At 37.6% G+C, this 23,369-nt stretch overlaps 1 protein-coding gene across 1 annotated transcript; it reads right to left on the reverse strand.

The window, feature by feature from the left end:
• Nucleotides 1–427: 427 nt before the first annotated feature.
• Nucleotides 428–21,894, reverse strand: MED30 (mediator complex subunit 30). The gene is made up of 4 exons (XM_029223094.1): nt 21,588–21,894; nt 14,523–14,681; nt 12,485–12,589; nt 428–3,281 (listed from the first exon to the last, which is right to left on the reverse strand). The coding sequence occupies exons 1-4, from the start codon at nt 21,762–21,764 to the stop codon at nt 3,186–3,188; spliced, it is 537 nt and encodes a 178-aa protein (XP_029078927.1). The 5' UTR covers nt 21,765–21,894; the 3' UTR covers nt 428–3,185.
• Nucleotides 21,895–23,369: the final 1,475 nt, after the last annotated feature.

Below are 23,369 nucleotides of genomic sequence, written 5' to 3' on the forward strand. Positions count from 1 at the left end.
CTTTGTATTAGATGGTTTTGTCTAACTTTAGGCTAATGGAACGGTTCTGAGCAAGTTTAAGGTAGGCTGAGCTAAGCTATGATGTTCGGAAGGTTAGGTGTATTAAATGCCGTTTTGACTTACAATATTTTCAACTTTTGATGGGCTTATCTGGGACATAACCCCAACAGAAGTTGAGAAAGTTCTGTATTTACATTCCAGAACATTCTGGAACATAATCAAGCAAAGTTGCTCCTTCAAGAGTGGCAATGAAGCATGATTCTTAGGAGCATATGTTGTTTTTTTAAAAAACTAATTTATTTATTTATTTTTGGCTGCATTGGGTCTTCGTTGCTGCACGTAGGCTTTCTCTAGTTGCGGCGAGCGGGGGCTACTCTTCATTGCAGTGCACAGGCTTCTCATTGTGATGGCTTCTCTTGTTGCGGAGCATGGGCTCTAGGCACTCGGGCTTCAGTAGTTGTGGCCCGCGGGCTTAGTTGCTCCGCGGCATGTGGGAATCTTCCCAGACCAGGGCTTGAACCCATGTCCCCTGCATTGGCAGGTGGATTCTTAACCACTGCGCCACCAGGGAAGTCCCAGGAGCATATGTTTCAATCTAAGATTATCTGATTGTCTCCTGGGCAAGCTATATCACCTTAGTTTCCTCATTTGTAAAATGAGGGTTTTAATAAAACCTACCTCATAGTAGTGTCTATAAGGATTAGGTGAGGCAGTGGTTATAAACCACAGGGCACAGAAGTTAATAACTGTTGTGTATTATTTTCATAAATTCTTTATAACCTTATGAGTCATTTATTCAAGAAATATTTATTGGGTGCCTATTATGTGCCAGGAAGATTCCCTTCTTGTTGATCTTCAAAATGATACATTCACCTTGAATGACGCGTGGCCGACAAGCCCCATCACAGGTCAGTTATTCATGTCCTCTGAGATGCTGCTGTTTCTTCAGGAGTTTCCTCCAGAAAGCACTGCCCTGGCTGAAGAAGGCAATCTACTCCTCCCCCCTGGGAAGTAAACCCCCCTCTTGCCCAGCTTTTGTGCTCTGTAACCAACTGTGGCTTGTAAGAGCATTTCAGACTCTGCCAAGAGCCCTTCGAGCACAGGTCTTACTGAATTTTAGCTAACAGGCCTCACAGAGTGGAGTGCTGTGCTCAGCCAAAGTATTGCTGATTTGCTGGATGCATTTGGATTCTCCTTATGGTGAAATGCCTGGTGGCTTCTGAACAAGTATGTAACTAGAGACAAGGAAAATAGATGAAAGAAAGTGCAAAAGATATCTGGGGCAGGAAATAAAAAAGGAAGATGATGTGAACTCTGTTTTTTCAAATATTACTTTCTTTTTCCTTTCCACGACCTGCCTGTTCAAATAGTCCTTTATAACACTGCAGAAGGAGAAAATAAGGTAAAGGGTGCTGCATCTCCTTCTGTGAAAGCAAGCAAGATTCCAGTCTCATGTTCTAGGAAGTCATAGTCTTGAAGTCGTGCTGGTCCTTCCACTGCCCCTGAAGGGAAAACAGTGGTGGCCATGGCAGGAGTGCCTGACATTTACCAAGCGCTTGTATGGACCAGGCCCACGCTAAGGGCTGTACTAATATCATCTCATTTTGTGTGTGTGTGTGTGTGTCTGTGAGGGGTCACCTGATTGCTAAGAGGAGCTCAAGGTCTAGATCTTCCAGGGCCATTCAGATTTGAATACCATGCACATCTGTCTATGTTTTACCCATGTTTTTGAATCTTCTAGTCCGTGTACTGGTTAAGAATGAGGACATTGGAGCCAGACTAAGATTTGAATCCAATTCAGCTACTTTATAGCTGCGTGGCCTGGGGCAAGTGATTTATCCCTGGGCTTCCATTTCCTGATCTGTAAAGTGGGAGAATTAATAGTTACTATTTCACGAAGTTGTGAAGGTTAAATGAGTTATTACGTGTAGAACAGGGCCTGGCACACACAATCTATCATTTTGGTTGATCCTCTATGATTAATTCTCCAAGGAAAATATATTCTTTGCTTTCAGTCCTCACCTCCTTTCTAGCACCTGTAAAAAGGGAAGGATAATATCTTATTCATATGATTGTTTTAATGACTTAGTGACTTAATGTATAGGAAGTATTACCCTCTGTACTGTCTGTTCATAGATGGCACTCCATCTATGATGGAGTTTGAACTCCTCTTGATATTGTAGTATAGAAGCTTATTCTAAGACTTTTGGTTTATCTTTAATCTTATGGGTGCCAATCATTAATAATAATGCATTCATTAATGTATAAATTTAATCATTAATATGGAAATATTTTGACCTCAAAAGTATTGTTTCTTGCATCAAGAATAGTGAAAAGAAAAGAGAAATAACTGCTTAAGGTAATGTACAAAGTAAAAAGATCATTTCCTAATCAGTAGATATTTACGAACTAAAATGAATTTTGATTCTAACAAGTTTGAACACTATTAATTGAATATCTGTGATGGTTATAGCATTGTGCTGGGTGGAGGAAGAGGGAAAATTCATCTGAATCCCAGGGAGCTTTCCGTCTACCTGGGCAGACAAAGCACACACATGAAGCTGGAACATAAGAGCAGAAGGTAGGGTGTGATTGACCCAGGAGTCTGCAGAGTTCAGAGATGGTGGAAATCAGTGTGGAAAGATGTGAGGGCCAGCAGTGGGTTCACAGGAGGCTTGAAGGATTGTTAAGGATTTAACCAGACAGAAGGAAGGGAAGACAGGGCATCCAGGTTGAGGAAGAGGCAAAGCCAGTGCTGGATTTGCCGGAGTGTGACATGGAAAGGCTGGGAGCAGAGCCTTCTGAAGGGCAGCCATCAGCCACCCGGGTCTGTCTCAGGCAGGTTAGAGTTTAGAATAAAACATAGCCGGAGGGTTTCCCTGGTGGCGCAGTGGTTGAGAGTCCGCCTGCCGATGCAGGGGACATGGGTTCGTGCCCCGGTCCGGGAAGATCCCACATGCCGCGGAGCGGCTGGGCCGTGAGCCATGGCCACTGAGCCTGCGCATCCGGAGCCTGTGCTCCACAACGGGAGAGGCCACAACAGTGAAAGGCCCGCGTACCACAAAAAAAAAAAAAGAAACTTTCATTCTAGTGACTAGAATAAAATAATCTTCTTTAAAGGAAAAAAATACTTGAGGGGAAAAAAATGGTATAACATGTGTAATGCTGGAAATTTAAATATCAGTTTAGTTCCTCATTGCTAACATGGCATTTATATCCCAGATGAGATTTCGTAATTGATCCATAATTTGCTTCAGCTGTTGATTCTTCTGTTTGAGTTTCTGTGAAAACAAAAGAATTTATCAGAAACGTTTCATGAAATATATACCATGAAGGTAGAAGACTAAAATGTCGTAAGTTAGAACTCCAATGATCCAGACCCAAATTAAGCTAATTTCCTTAAGGCAGAAGGTCTCAATCCTTTTCTGGCCACAAACATTCGCTGCAAGGCATGAGGAAGTCTAATTCAGCCCCCAGAGGCCTACAGCTCCATCCCCCACCTCCCTTCACTCCTCCACTTCTACCACCAAAGAAAATAAGCTAAATATTTACTTGTTATAAAACCTAAGTACATAGGTTTTCCAAGAGACAGTGTAGTATAATGGTTAAGAACACAATCTCTAGAGCCAAACTCTCTGGGTTTATATTCAGCTCCTTCACTAACTAAATATATGATGTTGGCCAAATTACTTAAGCTCTCTGTCCCTCAGTTTCCGCAACAGAAAAATGGGGATAATAACTGAACCTACCTCATAAGAGTTTTTATGAGGATCAAAAGATTTGATTCATGTCAAGTGTCAGAACTGTGCCTGGCATACAAGTAAGCATTCAGCAAATGTTACTGGTAGCCACAGAACAGAAACCGTCAACATAGAATAGAAAGTATAATAAAAATGCAATGCCTGACGCAATTGGTCTTTCAAACATGTGGCAGAAGTCACTGTTTGCTCTCAGCATGAAGTGCGATCTAATGCTGAAAACTGAAGACAAGATGGCACAGCCCTGATATAAGCTTCTTCGTAACTGAGATTTGCTGGATGCCCTGAATGCACATGGCAGGTGTCCCTGTATCTCTAGATCTGGGTTTCTACTAGACCACAGTTTGTTAACTTCTTTTTAAGCATCCTTTCTTCAAATCCTATGTAGTAAATATCTATGTAGATAAAACAAGATAAACATAGAGAATTTCAAAGTGCTTACTAGTTATTATAATAATCATTACTATTAAGTAACCTCTTGGAAACATTACATTTGGAAGTAATATTATTTAGTTAGATAATTTTAAAGATACTATATTAAAATACCTCCAGATCAAGTAGTACATGTTCATTATAAAGAGACCTAAAAATCTTTATCTTGATTTCATTAAAGAGCAAACTAAGATTAAATAAATTGCTTATATTCTATCTAGAGTTAGAGAGGTAACAGGAGGTAAGAAGGTAAAAGGGAAGAAGAAATTCTTATTGGAAAACAGAAAAGCAATTTAAAGAGACTTCAATATTAATTAAATTTAATTCATATTTGAAAAGAGAATTAACACAACACAGTCAGATTAAAACATATGACCGTAGAGTACACAGGGTAAGCATACAGTATTCACTACCATAAAGCTCACTTTAACATAGTTTTGGGGAAAAAGATACTATTAGTACTTTAGGTATTCAGTCTCCTTGTTCAGTTTCACACGCCCGATCTTCTAAGTTCTGTTGTCATAAGTATGTGGTAGCTGCCTATTAAGTCTTTGTCATCCTAGAGACCAAGAAACTTCTGCCAGCAATCAAGGGTGGCAGCAAAACAGGAATATACGAATAAAGGTGTATATTGGGAGGTCGAAAACCTCAGTTCCAGTTCTGACTTTGCCTCTAACTTGCTATTTGATCTTAGACAAATTCCTTATCCTCAGTTTTCTTCCGCAAGAAATTGGATTATATAATCTATTAGGCCCTTGCCAGTTCTAATTTGTTTATACCCATACATAAGATGAAAATCAGTTACACAGACACATGTAATGAAAACCATTAAGCTTAGTTCAGGGAACTAATTCAAGGCTTCAAAATGATTCAGTCAGCTGCCCTTTTCCACCAAGCCATCATTCCCCTAAGCTGTGAGAGACTTCAGCTACCATGATTCCCTGCTCAATTCTCATTTTTCAGGAGGAAAGTAGGAAGAGCAACTGAATAAGAATAAAAGGAAGAGAAAGAATATGAGTTGGTTTTTAAAAAATTATTTGAATTAGTACCTTCTGACATATGAATATGGTCACTTTAAAAAAATTCAGAACTTCTCTTTGGAATGGAATTCTTAGCCTGTAACACATTTTGTTCCATAAATATTTACTGAGGGTATATTATGTGCTCGGCTCTGGGTTAGGCACTGTAAGGGAAGAAAAATGAGTAAGAAACGGTCCGTTGCCTTGAAGAAACTCCGCATGAAGTAGGAAGAAGATACTGCCCAAACGACTAGACCATAACCTGGTTAAGGCAGGTGGCAGGGGAAAAATATCAGATGCTGTGGAACCCCAACTGGTAGGGTCAGCAAACAAGGAAAATATTTTTGTTTGGGGTCTAGAAAAGTTGGTGGTGAGCAAAGAGTGGAAGGAAGGATAAATTTGGTCTTGTTAGTAGATAATGGGGATCCATTAAAATTCTTGAAGAAGAAGAAATATGATTTAAACTGCAATGAAAAAGGTTAACTGGGCAGATGTGTGCGATGGGTTCTCCTAAATAACTTCAATAGTGACAAATCTGTATCCATGGAAAAGGAGAAAGAGGAGGTATTTAAGTTTTTGAAACAGTTGAAGACCATTCAGAGGCCAAGTCTGGTGAATGAAGCTTAGTGATCACATTTTCAGTATAAATTAAGGAGTAACTAGAAGTAATAAAATTATATTCTTGAGTGGTTAGAAACAGACTTTCAAATCAATATCCAAACAGAGGTTACAGATGGCTCCCACAATGGTTACATCACTGGAATAAATGCTACTTTCAAGAATACTCATTTGGAAATATAAATTCTGATATACTCATTTAAAAAATTTAGCGTCATTAACTCTTAAAGTAAGAGAACTAAAAAATGTGGGATATTTTCAAGGTAATATTCAACTCTAGGGAATAGTAAAACTTTTTTTAAGTATGATATGTCATAAGGCATTTGGACAGTTTGTCTCAAAGAGGCCACAAAGTTTTAACTGAAAAGAATTAGCATACAAGTAAAATACCTAGAGCCAAAACACATCATGAAAATATCAACAGCAAAGCTGACAGTTATGCTTATTAGTGGTTAAACTGTAAATAAATTTTCATGACATGACACAGGATTTAATATATACAATCTTGCCACTGATTGATTTTAACAGAGGTTGACAGCTGCTGTTATCAAAATCCATCATCTGTGCCTGATTTGTTACATTAACAGGTGAATGTGTAAGTAGAGTAGATACTTAAAAAAATATGTTTATGCTAAGTCATACCATGTAATTTACTATTCATACAAAGGCTGTGACAGTTGGTCAAAACTGCTTTAACTTCTAACTGCTTGAACTCAATTATATGTCAACTCTAAAAACTACCCACATATCTCTTTCAGTTTCATTTTACCATTAACAGAATACTTTTAAGCAAAATAGAACTCATTGTGACATCCTTAAAATATAGTCTCAAACAAGTGTTCATCCTTTACTTGGGTATTAAGGCTTATGGACTCAAGCACATATGAAAAGAAAATGAAGTATTTTAAAAAGCCAAAAATTTGACTATTAAAATTAGGCCATTCTTCATCTGATGATTTATATCAAATACTGATTACAAATTTCATGCCCCAAAGTTTCATGCCACTATGGTAGACATCAGTGATATATATGTTGTTAGAAACCAGACTGACCATCAATATGTTCTGTACAATCTCAAGTACACAGTGATACTCAGCTGACCCTTAAACACTGTGGGGGACTGGTTCCAGGACCTGCCGCGGTACCAAAATCTGAGGATGCTCAAGTCCCACCGTCTGCCCTCTGTATCCGTGGTTCTGCTTCTGCAGATTCAGTCAACTGCATATTGTGTAGTACTGGAGTATTTTATTGAAAAAAATCTGCATATGAGTGGATCTGCACAGTTCAAACCTGTGTTGTTCAGGGGTCAACTGTAGTTGAAAAATTAACTCAATTAATTTAAACTACTTTTAATAGCATCTGTGTGATTATGTAATTAGGCCAACATTTTACCATCTGAAGGTGGCTATTTAAAATAAACATATTTTTCACAGAAACACTCAGGTATGTGTGCCATTAAGGCAGAAAAATATATATCAATTGATCATGAGTTTACTCAGTGTTTTAAAATTTTTCAATTATATTTTAATCTTACATTCTAGAAGGGAGGTACAAAGTTGGAAGAAGTGGGGGAAAAGAAAAAATAAAATACCTTAGTACCACTAATTATACATAAGATAACTTGGTTAACAGTCAGAATATGTATTATATTCAATTCACATTTATGATGTTTTATTTAGGGAATGAGTCAAAAATCTCTTTGGGTCAAAAAATCCACTTTGGTTTTCAGCTAACTTTATTCTCTTCTGCCTTTTTTAGGGGAATTTTCAGTTTGAGTTAACCAAATCTTAGTCCTCTCCCTCTTTTTTTTTTTTGGTTTCTGTTTACTGCTTAATTCTCTAGTACTGTCTCAAATTATAGTAACAATTCCCAGGAAGTAAGAGAGAGCCATGAGGCCAATCAAATGAATACTTCCTCTGCCATTCAAGAGAAGATAGTTTCTCTCTAAATTCTCTTAAAAAAAAAAATTCCCATGGAAATATAGGGCTAAGCTTTAAATCTGTTTAATTTAAAACATGTAATGGATTCTTTCCTCTTTGTAATAATCTTCAGTTCAATACTATGTTAACTAAAACAAGTTTTATGCCAAAGTTAGAAGTATGTACAACAGCAAATTCAACAGATTCAAATGGTTTATTCAAAATCAAAACGAGTTCTCAAACGCCTGAAGTATAAATGGGAACACAGAATTTAAAATATGGGCTTTTATTCCATAAATAGATGAACGTTCAGAAATACTACTTTGTGCATTGAAGTAAGCCTGTTGCAGATAAACACTGTGGACTAAACACACGTGTTTATCTTTTCTTTTTTCTCAAACCCTAATAAAATGGCAGGAGAGGAATGAAAAAGCTATAAATCCATGTGGAGAAAAATGATCAGAAAGGAGACAACAGTAGATGTCAGGTGGCACATGTTAAGAATGAAAAGTAGAAGGGGAGCAATAAATGACATGGGAGGAAACTACTGTACAACCCAGATGGATGCAGGAAGGATGCCAGTGAGAACGGGCTGATCCGCCACGGAGACCTGGAGACAGGTGCCATCGCAAAGTCAGCACGTGAGGCCCCGGGGACAGAAACTGGAGGGAAACAGCTACAGGGACGCGTGAGAGCCCAGGTGCTCACTCCCATTCCTCACCAACGGGGGACTGAGTACCCTCTCCCGCGTCCTGTCCCACGTTTCAGGGAGCGAGAGGTTTGTTTCCTGTGAAATTGAACCAGAACAGCTGGGGATTCAGTGCCACCAGCACAGCAGATGGCAAGAAGACATGAGACTACACTCTATTTAGGGCACTGGAAGATTCTCCTCTGAAGAAATGGAATAGCCCTAAAGAAAAAAAGCCTCAGTAAATGATAGTTGGGGCTCCCCTCAAAGAGAAGAGCCAACTTGCTTCCAAATCTCGCTATGATGAAGCCAACTCACAAAGCCTACGATAGGCTTTCCAGTGCTTCCCTCCCAAATATAAATGGCTCATGTTTAAGCATCAGATGCTCACCAGATCTTTTAGAGCCTCCATCTGCAAAGACAACAAAACATAACAGGGGTTGGCCAACTATGGCACCTGACCTGTTTTTGTAAGGCCCATGAGCTAAGGATGGTTTTTACATCAGAACAAGGACCATGGGCTTCCCTGGTGGCCCGGTGGTTAAGAATCCGCTTGCCAACGCAGGGGACACGGGTTCGAGCCCTGGTCCGGGAAGATCCCATGTGCCGCGGAGCAACTAAGCCTGTGCGCCACAACTACTGAGCCTGTGCTCTAGAGCCCATGAGCCACAACTACTGAGCCCGTGCGCCCAGAGCCCATGCTCCGCAACAAGAGAAGCCACCGCAATGAGAAGCCCGTGCACCGCAAGGAAGAGTAGCCCCCGCTAGCCGCAACTAGAGAAAACCCATGTGCAGCAATGAAGACCCAACGCAGCCAAAAATAAATACATAAAATAATTTTTAAGAAAAAGAACAAGGACCACATGTCTCACAAAGCCTAAAATATTTACTATCTGGTCCTTTAAAGTTTGCCAAACCCTGTATGAGAAGATTATGGAAGAATACCTTCTAATTTCTGAGGGAACTTGATTTACAACATAGAATTTTATATCTAGCCAAACGATCAACTGGACAGATACGTGAAGGCTAAAGTTCCTGCATTCCTCCTAAAGAAGCCACTGACGTATGTACCTTACCGAGGGAGAAATAAACCAAGAAAGAGAAAGATAGGAGATTGAGGAAATAGTGAAACCGACAGAAGAGGTGAAGGAAAGCCCCAGGGCAATAGATGAACAGCAGGCCTAGGGAGCATTCAACCAAGACCTGAAGAGATGGGAGGACTTGGGGTGGGGGTGCGGGGGAAACCTGTAAGTCGTCTGATAATTTGATTCTAACCAAAATTTTTCAAAATTACAGAACTATTAACTTTAGGAAAACAAAATAATTATTCAAGGAAATGTAATTCTAGTTTACTATGTGGCTTAGCAATAAGCAGTATTTATGTGCCATAATAATATGAACACAGAATATTTATTGAACCCCAATTATGACAACCGCATTGAAAGGACTGGGGGAAGGAAAGTATGTAGGTGGGTCCAGGACAGAGAGAGACTCTACAGAGAGCTACATCCTCGTGTGGAGAAAGAAATACTCTTATACATCACAGTCTTGGTATCAATTACATCCTTTACTTAAAATTCACAAAATTCTACGTCAATAGCTAGTGAGAGTTTTTTGATTACACACTGTCAAAGTATTACTATAGTCTGATTATATGATAGGTCTTTAAAAAAATCAAGAATAGGTTATGACTAAACCATCATATTAGGAAAAAAAGAGGAACTTAGAGAAATGGAAAGTAAAATGAAACTTACCTTTAGAAAAATTACATCTTTCTGAAGTTACACAAGCTTACCCCCGCCCTCCCCCTGACCCCCCCCACCCTGCAAGTATCATAATATCTTCTATGGTAGAGAACAAACTATATGTATGTCACATGGGGTACTCTGAAATCAAAGTTACCATCACAGTTGTGTTTTATTTATATATACATTTCATTGTATTTTATAAATAATATCCTTACTATAGAGAAAAATAATAGAACACATCCATTGTGAATTAATACATAGATTATCAACAGAAACATGTAACACTTAATAAATGAATGTCTTATATCTCTGTACTACCAAACACCACTTATTCTTCAAGACCTAAATTAAAAGTTCCCAATCCCCTTGTAATTTCCTACTGTAAATTGTTTATGCTTATTACTGTCAAATTTGCTGGAACTATTCTTCTTAATTTATATTTCACCTCTTAAAAATTGTTTTAAATGTTATTTTAGAAAAATCTATCCATCTTTTTCTTTTTTCCTGAGTTTTGATATACATTTTTCTTTTAATTTTCCAATACTTTGTTTTGCAAGTGTTATTTTCAACTCTGAAATTCATTTTGACACATGGTGTAATGTAAAAGCTAGCTTAATTTTCCCCCAAAGTGTCTCTTTTGAAAGACTAATTTTCCACACAATCCCTCTTACATCATATTAAATTCTCATATACAATAGGAAGACTTTTTCTGGCTATTATTTTACTAATCTATTCTTGTGCCGGTATTTCACACTGAATTATTGTTTTTACAATATACTTGATACGTTTTAGTTTTTGAAGCAAAGAGTTCTTTATTTTATTACTCTTATAGGAATTGTTTTATATATGTATTTTAGCATGCTCTCAAGAAAATCCAATTTGCATTTTATTTGGATTTGTTTTTTGATTGGTATTGCGGTAAAATCTTACTAGTTTTGTGCAGTTTCAAGAGAATTCATATTTGGATTTGGACTGTTACTGTTTAGAATAGTTATTGCCCATATAAGAACTTAATGTGTTCTTTCAACTATTCAATCTTTTATGTATCTTAGTAAGTTTAGTTACATATATCATGGAAATAATTCCTAACTACTTAATATTTGTTGCTGCAATTGTGAATAGGATCTCATATTCTAATTTCTTTATGGCATTATAGAAAAATGGTATCAATCTTGTATTAAGCTCTTCTTTCAAACACTTATTGACTCTCATCAATGAGCTTCTTTGAGCTTAAGCTTGAGTTAAAATGTTATGTACAAGCTTAAGGAACTTAACAGATTTGTACATATTATAACCCGTTTCCTAAAGTTTATTTCAGCTTCACTGGCTATAACTTCTAAAATAGTATTAAACACAGTGGTGTTAGGCATCCTATTTTATGCCTATATTTCATCTCAATGAAAAATGTTGGCTACTTATCTGAAATAAAAAGTTTTTTTTTAAAAAAGACTATCTTGTTAATAGTTTTAAGCATTCTTTTTTTCAATTTAATCTACTGATATTATATGTAAACTGAGTCATCCTCCTCTACCTCAGAAAACCCTCTGTGGCTGTGGTGGATTAATTAATACCCTGATGAATTCTATTAACTAGCATTAAGAATTTCAGGAGTGGGGTAGGAGGTGGGAGCATGTATTTGTAAGTGAAGGAGCGAGATTGGTAGTTTTATTTACTGTGCTATTTGTTAGGTTTTGGTAACCATGTTTCCACCACAGAATGAACTGACAACATTCCTTATTTTTCTATGTTTCTAGAGAACTATCTGAACATTATCTTCTGAACTTCTAAAAGTACTCAGCAATAAATTCAAGTTAGGAACTTTTGTGGGGTGGAGGGTGGGATGGGGTAGTGCTTTGATAACTCAATTTCTTATTCAGCTGTTGAGACATTCACCTCTCCTACTTGTAAATTTTTATCATTTGCTCCTCCAAATACGCTCTAAGCTAGAGAGCTACAATTCTGCCTAGAAAAGAAGAAAGTAAATGGGTTGTGACTGAGTGCCTATGAGGCTTTTCTAAGAGCTTTACTGCCTGAATTCTGTGGTCTCTCTTCTGACTATTCAGATGGCATTTCTGCTTACCTTTTAGTCCTGGGTTGTACTCTAAGTAGGTTAAATTTGTCACAGAAACAACTTCAGGTAATTCTATAATTCAAATTATGTTGTTGAGTTACACAGACTCCCCTGTAATTTGTATCAATAATTCGGAAACTATAATTCAAATTATGTTGTTGAGTTACACAGACTCCCCTGTAATTTGTATCAATAATTCGGAAATATAAAACATACAGACTAGCAACTCACTTTATTGACTTCAGCAATTTCTCGCCTCTCTTCACTAGCAAAACGAGGTGGGCCGGCCCGGTCATCATTCTTTGAGCCATCGTCTTCCACGTATGGAATAAGTTGCTGGGAGTGACAGACAAAAGTTAAAGAAGTCAAACATATGACACACAGTTTCCAATTATACTGGTATAGATAATGCTTCCGATTAAGATCACTTTTTATACTTTTAATAGTACAAAAATATATTTTAATTCAAATGACAGCCTAAAATAAAAGCCTTAGAAGTCTATCATTTCAGTGCACTCTACACATTAGCTTTTCAGATTTCTTTTGCAAAACAGTCCTTTTAGCAAAATTAGTTGTCACGTGTAATTAAGTAATATCCTACTCAATCAGCAAATATTTAATTGGCAGATCGTGCGTGAGGAGACACTGCAAAAATAATGACAAATGACAAATAAGTCCTACCCTTACGAAATTTATAGTTCGTTGAGATGGAACAGGCTTTCCTTCATCTATACTAAAAAGAAAGGAAGTTCATGGATGCGTATTATATAAATGTCATTTACTTACTATCTAGTATCTGTGCAGATTTCTAGATGTCTTTTAGTTGGGAGAAAGTTTTTTTGTAAGAGAAGAAAATTTATATAGCAATGAAACTTCTAGCAGGATTATAATTAAATACGTATGATTTGTGATGAAGTTTATTTGATGAAGCCTCTTGTAGATGTGACAGAGACTTCAGGAATTATCTAGTCCTTCCATCTTATATTACCAATGCAGGAACAGGACAGAGGTAAATAACTGGTACAATCAGGAGTCAATCTGCCCAAACTTCTATGAATTCTTGGGACAAATATAAACTTGCCCACATTCACAGCTACTTTCTTCCTTTCCTCTCTCCTAACGCAAGCAGAGTGGTCCTTCCTCCTGAAGATACTTTGTCTCCATTCCTGTGCCCTGATTCCTCTGCCCTCCTGTCTTCATTATTTAGTTTCCCCAACCTCACCCTACCATTTTCTTCCTTTTTTATCTAAGCATGTTCTCCCATTTGGAGGAAAAAATCCCTAACCCTCCACTCTATCCCTCCTTCCAGCTACTGTTTTCTTCTCTTGCTTTTAATCTAACCTTCTTGAAAGATGGATATCCACTTTCTGGCTTCAGTTCCTTATTTCCTTTATTTAATCTTCAGCTCACTGTGATCTGACTTCTTGTTGCTACCTTTTCACAGAAGCTCTGCTCAAATATACCAACAATTAATCTGGTGGACAGTTTTCATTCTTTATTTTCCTTGACTTCTCTGCAGCATCTGTCAATGTCAACCACATTTCCCATCTTCCACATCTCTGACCCCTTCTTTTCAGGCTGTATTGCAGTTTACTCTTTCTCTGTGCACTCTTTACATGCTGATCACTCGAAGAAAGCACTGATCACAGGAAACTGTTCCTTATATGTAATGAGAGAACACCCAAACCTTCCCAGCTACCTTTGGTGGCAGACATATAACTTGTCAACAGGAAAAGGGCACCTATAAAAATATCATATACCTAATTAACTAAAATATATCTATGATCCGAGATTAAATTTTAAAAATATTTAAAAACTAGAGTGATTCCACTAAGATAATTTAAATTAATAATGATAAAAATAGTTATAACCTTTTATCCATAAAGAACTTACATGAAAACCACTTTAAAAGGATTTTACAATACTATTAATATGCCTACTAAAACATCATGCACTGATTTAATTAAAATGAGACATTGGAAGCAATAATAAAAATTGCCACAGACAATCCTCTCCTCCCAACAACAAAAATTTACTATCAGCCTGGATGTTAAAGTCTACTAGAAATTATTAACAAGAAAAGACAGTAATAATTCTATGCATATATATATATATATATATATATCACAATTTCATCTTCTCTAGTCAAAAGCAAAACCAGTATGTTTCATAATCTGGAAATATGGTGAAAACAGAAGAGAGAAAAGAAAAAATTACAAATGTCCTGAGACTATCTTAGACTCATCCTTCCTCTACCACTAAAACTTGCCTCTACTGGAATGGGATCCATCCCTCCGCAGTTTTCATTGCATTTATCATAGACCAATCGCAGCTTCCTGAAGAGAATAGAGAGTTGGCGAAGATGATCCTGTAGCTTTGCTAACCGGTCTTGATATGTTCCAGTATGGTAAGTGACACCGTTTGGCAGCTTCTCAATAAAGAAAAAGAAGAAGAAAAGAAAAAAATTAAGATCAGAACTTCTCAGCAGAAGAAAAAGAAGAGTATGCTGCCACTGTTGCAAAAATAATCTCAAAATACCCTAAATATGATAAGATAATTAAGATACTCAAGGTGTGCATTAAAACATAAAGCTGTCACCAAAAGTTTTACTTTAAGGGCTTCCCTGGTGGCACAGTGGTTGAGAGTTCGCCTGCCGACGCAGGGGACACGGGTTCGTGCCCCGGTCCGGGAAGATCCCACATGCCGTGGAGCGGCTGGGCCCGTGAGCCATAGCCACCGAGCCTGCGTGTCCGGAGCCTGTGCTCCGCAACAGGAGAGGCCACAACAGTGAGAGGCCCGCGTACCGCAAAAAAAAAAAAAAAAAAAAAGTTTTACTTTAAAAGGAAATCAATAGCAGGAGATAGGTGCAAATCAATCTGTACTTGAATATCATTAATAAATTATTACAAGTAACTGCTATGATCATAACTCTGTGTTGGATGCTTATATATTTTTAATTCAGGAATTTTATCAAAAGAAGCCAAAAATATATATTGAAATGATAAAAATCACAGATAAATGGAAAAACTACTACCTATTTAGAACTAAATGCACCTTTTGTGCAGTGCTGAAACTCACAAACAAAATCTTCCTTTCTCTGTACATCTTTACAGTATTTTATTCCCACAATTTGATCTGTGAAATCATCCTGAAATTAGAATTAACAAAATTTGTACCATGTTTTCTAGTATACGAGGTAATTTCATTATAAGCACTCATACATACACTTACCTTGGGGAATAAAGTGACTTAAAACCAAGACCCAAACTACTGTCTAATAGCTAGAAGATCAGTCCAGTCTTTCTAAACCTCAGTTCATCCTTTTTTCTTTTCTAAACAGATGAGGTAGGAATGCAAAAAAAAAAAAAAAAAAAAAAAAAGAAGACCCGTGGAGAATGTTCAGAGAAAAAAAAAAAAAAGACAAACTATCATTACAAGTAGGTAAAACCATAAACACTAAAAAAAAAAAAGACTGTAAAGGCCTATACGTAGTTGTTAAAAGGTGTAATAGTTGATAAAAGATGTAATAGGAAGGTAGACTTAATAATTCATTTTCTTCTTTTCTCTCATTTCCAAATTTCCTGTAATGTTATGTTTATAAGTTAAGGAGATGGATCTTCTGAAATTCTTTGAAATGAGTTTTATTAGGACTTTTGGAAATTCTCAAGAATTAAAACATTCTGAGGATTATATCTCAAAGAAATGTGATAAAAGTACCAAGGACTGAATTAGTCAAAACAGTTTAAAGGAGAAAAGCATTATAAGAGTTCACCCCCCAATACAACATAGGATTTCTCATGACCTTTCAATTTATGAACTTTCACAAACATTATCAAATAAGAGAAAAGTTTCAAAGGGTCACTGCTTTCTTGTTTGGGTGATAATAAGTATAATGATTACATCTTGCATACAGAAGCAGGCTCTCTACCTTTATTATGGTACTGACTACGTTGAGTACTTTGCCCATATTTTGTACTTAATAAAGACTAGAAGCAGCTGACATTTCCTGTATTTAGTATAGTGCACACACACATAAAGTCTTGAAGTACAGTCTGGATTATTTTACTTTCATGAATTATTTTTTCCATAAATGGACACTTAAAATTCACTAAGAATTCTGTGTTATGCAAAAGAACTCTTGATAAATCCTTTCATAAAGGAAAACAAAATCCTTTGAAATACAAAGAACCACCCTCCTCAAATTCACCCTCTTAGCAAGTTTGGGTATTAGTTTTCACATAGAGCATCAGCTTCTCAAAGAAGGGAGCAATTAATTCATTCAAAAAATTTACTTTTCATGTTGTCAGGCACTGTTTTAGAAGCTGAGGTAGAGCAGTGAACATGAGAGAGATAAGTTTCCTATACCATAGAGTATATAATAGTGCCTAGGAGCTCTTGGGATAATACTATATAATGTAGATGCTTAGCTAACAAGCTCATCAGTAACCATCTCACTAACGAATACTGAATATCTGTAAATAAATGTGATCATACCGCTAGACACTAAAAAGGCGTTCAACTAAATTCAACATCCATTCTTAAAACAAATATAAAACTCTTAATAAAAATTCCCCAACACATTAAAATACATTTATCTCAGTTAAAAAGTCAGCACCATGATGAATGTGGAAATATTACAAGCATCTGCACTAAAGTCAGGAACAGAACAGGATGTCTACTAAGACCACTAATACTACCAGTGAACACTGTTCTGGAGGTATGGCCAATGCAATCAGAAAAGGAAAAAAAAGTTGAAATATTAAAAAGCTGTGGCATAATCGTCACTATTTGCAAATGATATAAAGTTCTACTATCAATAAAGGAAGTCAAGAGAGAGATGGGTACAAAATTAATACACAGAAAACCATAGCTCTGCTTTCATATATAAAAACAAAAGAAAATGAGAAAGGAAAAAGACCCCGTTTACAACAGCAACAATAAAGATAAAATATCCAGATAAAATATTTGACTTAAAAAATGTCAAGATAAATATGAAAACTTAAAATACTTCATAGAGACACAAAAAAGGATATTTTGTGTTCTCGGTTAATAAGACTCAACATCATACCAATATAAAGTCTCTCTAGGTTAAATCAACGGAATAAAAGCACTAACAGGATTTTCTCAGAACTATTAAGGTGATTCTAAAGTACATGTGGAAAGATAAGCAAGAATGGCCAAGGCGATTTTGAAAAATAAGTGTAAATACTTTATAGAGCCTCAATAAATGTAAGAAAGTTTGCCATTACTACATAAAAGAAGGCAGCTAAGTGGAATAGAGCATCCATAAATTGATTCATTTATATGAAGTAGCATCTGAAATCAATGGAGGAGGAAAACGAATTATTCAATCAACTTTTTGGAAAAAGTAAAGCTGGGGCCATGCCTTACACTTCATACTAGGATAAATTCCATACAGTTCAAAGTTTTAAATATAAAAATTGAAACAAAACTGAATTTTTCCTGATTTTGGAGTGGGGAAGGACTTCCTGACTTAGACATTGAACCTAAAAAGACTGATAAATTCAGCTACCTTAAACAAATATATGTATGGCAAAAGGTAAACAACAGACTGGGGGAAAAAATATTTGCAAGTTATATCACACAGAGCAAGTTTTTCTAATATGTAAATAGCCAAATCTTATAAGTTGGGGGAGAGGGTAAAAAAGGCCAAAAAAAAAAAAAAAAGATAGAAAAATGGGCAAATAATATGAACAAGCAGTTAACGGAAAAGGAAACAGAAATGATTCATAAAAATATGAAGAGATGCTGGAACTCATTAAGACTAGGAGAAATGTAAAGTAGATTTTCAACTATCAAATGATCAAAGATCCAGAAATATAATTTGCTGTGTTAGTCTCAGCCTGATGGTTGGTCAGGAACTGGTAGCATAAGCTGGTTCAGCTCCCATGGAGCGCAATTCATCATAATTTATCTAATTACATAAGCACAAAGCCACTTCTAAGAATTATCCTGCAGGTATACTTGAGCATTTAGGTAGGAGGGTATTCACTACAGTATAACAGTGAGAGACTAAAAGCAATCTAAATGCCCTTCATTAGAGGACTGGCTAAATAAAGCACAGTATGTCCATGCAGTGGATTACTATAGTATACACCTTAAAAGGAAAAGGAAGTATTTTCTGTATAGATATGAATAAACGCCAAAATGTACCAAATGAAAAAAGGTGCAAAATGTGTGTAATATAGCAGTATTATCTGCACAAAAAGGGAGGAAGTGAAAGGATATACATTTGCTTAAATATGCACAGACTATGTGGAAGGATATACTAGGATAGTAATAAAAATCAATAATAATCATCACCTGTGGAGAGAAGTTAGCTAGCGGATAGTGATGGGAGGGGGATGTTCACTGTAATGTCCTTTTTTATTTCTGAATTCTGAATATATTCAGAATATACGAATATATTCTATTATATATTCAAAACAATTTTTTTTAAAGATTTAAAGCATAACAAATAGAACCAAAGCAATACTTTCTTATGCAGGGAATCTTAATCTGGGATCTAGCGATCTTTAGGGAGACACCTGTTAACCCCCTGAAATTTTATTCAAAATGTTTACATGTGCATTTTTCTCAGAAGAGAGTCCATAGTTTTCATTAGATTTTCAAAAGGCTAAAGGACAACTAATAAAGAAGTATTTCTCTAAAACAAATGCTCAGAAATAACCTCAGCAGTTGATATTTATGGCACTTCATCCTTCTAGATTAATAATATAGAAGATAATTTTTAAAATTTAAATACTTAAAAGAATGCATTAATAAATAGCTTATGTGTAGTCTTGTTTGTACCACTTCTCTCAGCTTTTTATAAATGAAGGAGCACACTGTTGCTTCATTTCCAGCCAATTATGATATGGCCCACAGGGTCTTAGAGGAGTTAAATCACAGGATTCACAATATAAGAAGCACAAAGAAATAACTATTGTAGTCCCTTACAAATTGGTTTAGAATATATGTCCACATGTAATCTAGTTATTAATAATACTTTTTTGAAAGAGTTCAGATTTTTCAGTGTCAGTTATGGATGTGTATTATATTTCTGTTAATAGTACAAATTGTTTGACAGCAAATTAGTATTATAAAGAGGTTAGTAGGACAAGCTACCAGTCATGTGTGATGTTGGGTAAAGTCTTCTCTCTTTAAGCCTCAATTTCCTTAACTGTAAAATAGGGATAAAAATACTTCTTAGAACTGTTCTTGTAACAGTATACCTGACCAAGGAAAGTACTTGATAGATGTTAGCTATTAGCTCTACTAGTCCAATACAGCAGGTTGAAAATAAAGAAATATTTGCTAAATTCTGAGATCATTTAACCCATACTTTAATCATCTTATATATTAATCCATTAATTTTTAAAACAATTGCCAAAGATTTCATATCTTCTCTTGGATTCCCTTTGTATTTTATTTCACACTGGCTTTATTGACATGGTCTTAAAATATTTCCATACAACTGTATTACTTCTAGAATCAATAGGAAAAAAAAACCTCAACCATTAAAAAAAAAGGCAATAAAACATTCTTTAGTGCACCAATTGAAATAAGAGTTCTAAAGTTCTAAGAGTCTGAGGGCCTGGATTCAAATTTACCCTATACTGACTAGATCTGGACAAGTCACTTCACCTCTCAGAATCATAGAATCCTCATCCATAAAACAAGAATGATATCCACATCACATAGTAGTAAAGATAAGCATTAAAAATGGGTTAGCAAGGGCTTCCCTGGTGGCACAGTGGTTGAGAGTCCGCCTGCCGATGCAGGGGACACGGGTTCGTGCCCCGGTCTGGGAAGATCCCACATGCCGCGGAGCAGTTAGGCCCGTGAGCCATGACTACTGAGCCTGCATATCCGGAGCCTGTGCTCCGCAACGGGAGAGGCCGCAACGGGAGAGGCCACAACAGTGAGAGGCCCGTGTACCGCCAAAAAAAAAAAAAAAAGGATTAGGAAAATGGTGCTGAAATAATTGGATATCCAAATGCAAAAAAAAAAAAACAGATCCATATCTATCATTATATAAAAAAATTAACTCCATGCGTATCATAGACCTCAATGTAAAACCTAGAACTATAAAACTTCCAGAAGAAAACATAGGAAATCTTTGCCACCTTGGGTTAGACAAAGATTTCTTAGATATGGAACCAAAAGCAAAATCTGTAAAAGAACAAATCAATAAATTGGATTCCATCAAAATTTAAAATATCTGTTCTTCTAAAGGCAACATGAAGAGAATGAAAAGCCACAGACTGGGAGACAAAACAAAGACATACAATACAGAAAAAAAAAAAGAAAAGACGTACAATAACAAGTGCTGGCAAGAATGAGGAGTAACTAGAAGGCTCAAGCACTGCTGATGAAAATGTGAAATGGTGCGGCCACTTTGGAAAAGTTTCTTAAAATGTTAAGCAGACATTTCCCTACCCAGCAATTCCACTCCCAGGCATCTATCTACTTAAGAGAAACGAAACACATGTTCACACAAACATTTGTAGCTGAACACTCATAGCAGTATTATTTATAAGAGCTCCAAAGTGGATACAACCCAAATGTCCATCAACAGATGAACAGATACGCTAATTGTGTTATATTCATACGGTAGAACACTGTTCAGCAATGAAGAGGAAGGAACTACTGATATATGCTGAGTGAAAGGAGCCACACCGCCCGCCTGCACCAAAAATCATAGTGTATGTTATATGAAACTCTATAAAATGCAAACTAATTTACGGTGCCAGAAAGCAAAGCAGAGATTGGATGTGGATGGAAGGCCAGAAGTAAAGATTTAAAAGGGGCACGAGGAAACTGTGTGGGGTGATGGATGGTTTCACACGTCCACATGTGTCAAAACTTTAAATGCATTGTACTGTACGTCAATTATACCAAAATAAAGCTGTTTAACAAAATGCTTAGCAGAATCTGAATTCAACACCTTGGACCCTCAAAAAGTATTCTGTGGAAAAATATGAGATTAAAATAATCCCAAGAGCATGGCGGAATGAGACTCACCTCTACCTTGAAAGATACAAGAGTTCGCCTAGAAACCTGAGAACCCGGTCGAATCTAGAAAATGTGGCTTCAATCTTACAGAAATCCGGCCTAGAAAACATCACCTCCACATCTTGGGGACAGACACATTATTGGGGAACGCTTCTGAATGTAAATGGGGGCGACCAACATACTCGAGGTTTGGCCAGGGCAGCCGCGTCGACGCCCAGGGGCCCCACGTAACAATTAAACCAGCAGCCCCCTCCCTCGCAGAAACATCCCGCTTTCTCCACGCCCGGCCGTGACCGGAGCCCTCCTTCCTTCCCACCTGCATGTTCCTCAGGAGCTGGAAGATCTCCATGGTGCGGTACACGATGTCCTGAACCGTCTCCTGCCCGATCCGGCAGAGCGATGCGGTGTTAACCTCCCGGGCCGCCTGCTGGGCTTGGGGCCCGGCGAAGGGCCCGGGCGCCATCCCTGACGCAGCCAACGGAGGGGTGGACATGGCGTGGCAGCGGCGTCAGGTCAGCAGGGCTGCAGAGTAGGCGTCAGGGGGTCCGCCCGACCGTCGCTGGCCTCGGCGTGAGCAGAAGCTTCTAAGACCGGGCGATCTGATTTCAACACAGCTGCCGTGACTTCCGCCACCGTGACGTAACACGTCATCAAACGTCACGGGGACCGCGCCCTCGGCGGGGTCCCTGGGAACCTGTGTCAGCGCAAGGTCGGCCGGGATTGGGCTGGACGCCCGGGAGGGGCGGGACGGGCGGGTTGAGTAGCCAATCACCAGCTGTACTCTAGCCAGAGGGGGCGGTGCGCGTGGTGGAAGGCCGGTGGGCTTTCCGCCGCTTGGTTTCCCAGTCTCAGCCAATGGTTAGAATTCTTGATAGAACGCTTACTTCGTCTTAATTTCCTTGCTGATCATTTTTTTTTTATAACAAGCATACGAAGTGTGTAGTAGTATTGTTCTTTCACATGCTTAGTGACATGTTTGGTCGCATACAGCTTGCAACTGATAACCTGCGATTTGAGTTTTTGATCTTCATGCTTCACTGTGACCTGACACCAACTCCCCATTTGTTGTTGATCCCTGCTGAAAAGTCGGTTTATTCGGGAAGCTTTCCCGATCACCGGAAGAATAAAATTAACACTTCTCTCTCACATACACTATCCCCCCACCCCCATTCCCTTTCTGACTTTGGCACTATGTTGTATATAATTTTCAGTTTGTTTACATTCAGACTTCTCCTCGCCTTATTCACACACACTAGAATGCAAACTTTGTAAAAACAGAGACTATGTTTTATTCGCTTACTGTATTCTCAATGCTTAGTGATTGGCACATAGAAGGTGCTCGATAAATACATGGTATGACATTATAAATGTAAGAAAAATTAGAATAAAACCATTCTTTCTCCTACCACTTCCTGTCCATTTCCAAAGGATGGGGAAAGTCCAGAATGTGAAAACTGGTGATAGGCACTAAATTACTGTGTTTTAAATAGTATCTGAACACTCCATTGGTAAGGACTTCACAGGAAAATGTTATTAAAAACGACATAGGAGCCATTGTGGAGATTTTAAGCATAGTGATTTACAGCTGTTTAGTGAGCAATTGCCATCTGACAAATATTTACTGAGCACCTACTATGTGATGGGTGCTAGAAGTGGCGATAGAGTAGTGGACAAGTCAGACAAAAACTCTGCACTCCTGGGACAGACTACTAAGTATTGTGACGAGTGTCTAGAAGCAAAAGTTCAAGATCCTAATATCTAGGTGCTAACAATTTAGGGGATCAGGGATAATCTGAAGGGAATAAGTTGGGCCCTGATGGTGAATGGCAGAGGGTGCAGAACACTGGAGCCTATTCTGTGAGGGGATAATGGGGCAAGGGGACCTCCAGATGCTTCCAGGGTCAGAAGTTTAGCATCAGGGTGGGTCAGGAAATAAGGCTGAAGAGAGGCAAACCTCGGAGGACCTTCTAAGGCATGTCAAGCAGTTTGGACTTTATTCTGAGTGAAAGAGCAAGCCATTGAAGAGTTTCAGGAGACAGGAATAATTGCCAGAAATATTCAACTTAGAAGGTGTATTGTGGTGGCTAAATGGAGAATG

The sequence above is a fragment of the Monodon monoceros genome, unplaced genomic scaffold, assembly GCF_005190385.1.
Source record: "Monodon monoceros isolate NGI ecotype Baffin Bay Population unplaced genomic scaffold, NGI_Narwhal_1 Super_Scaffold_14, whole genome shotgun sequence".
Lineage (NCBI taxonomy): Eukaryota > Metazoa > Chordata > Mammalia > Artiodactyla > Monodontidae > Monodon > Monodon monoceros.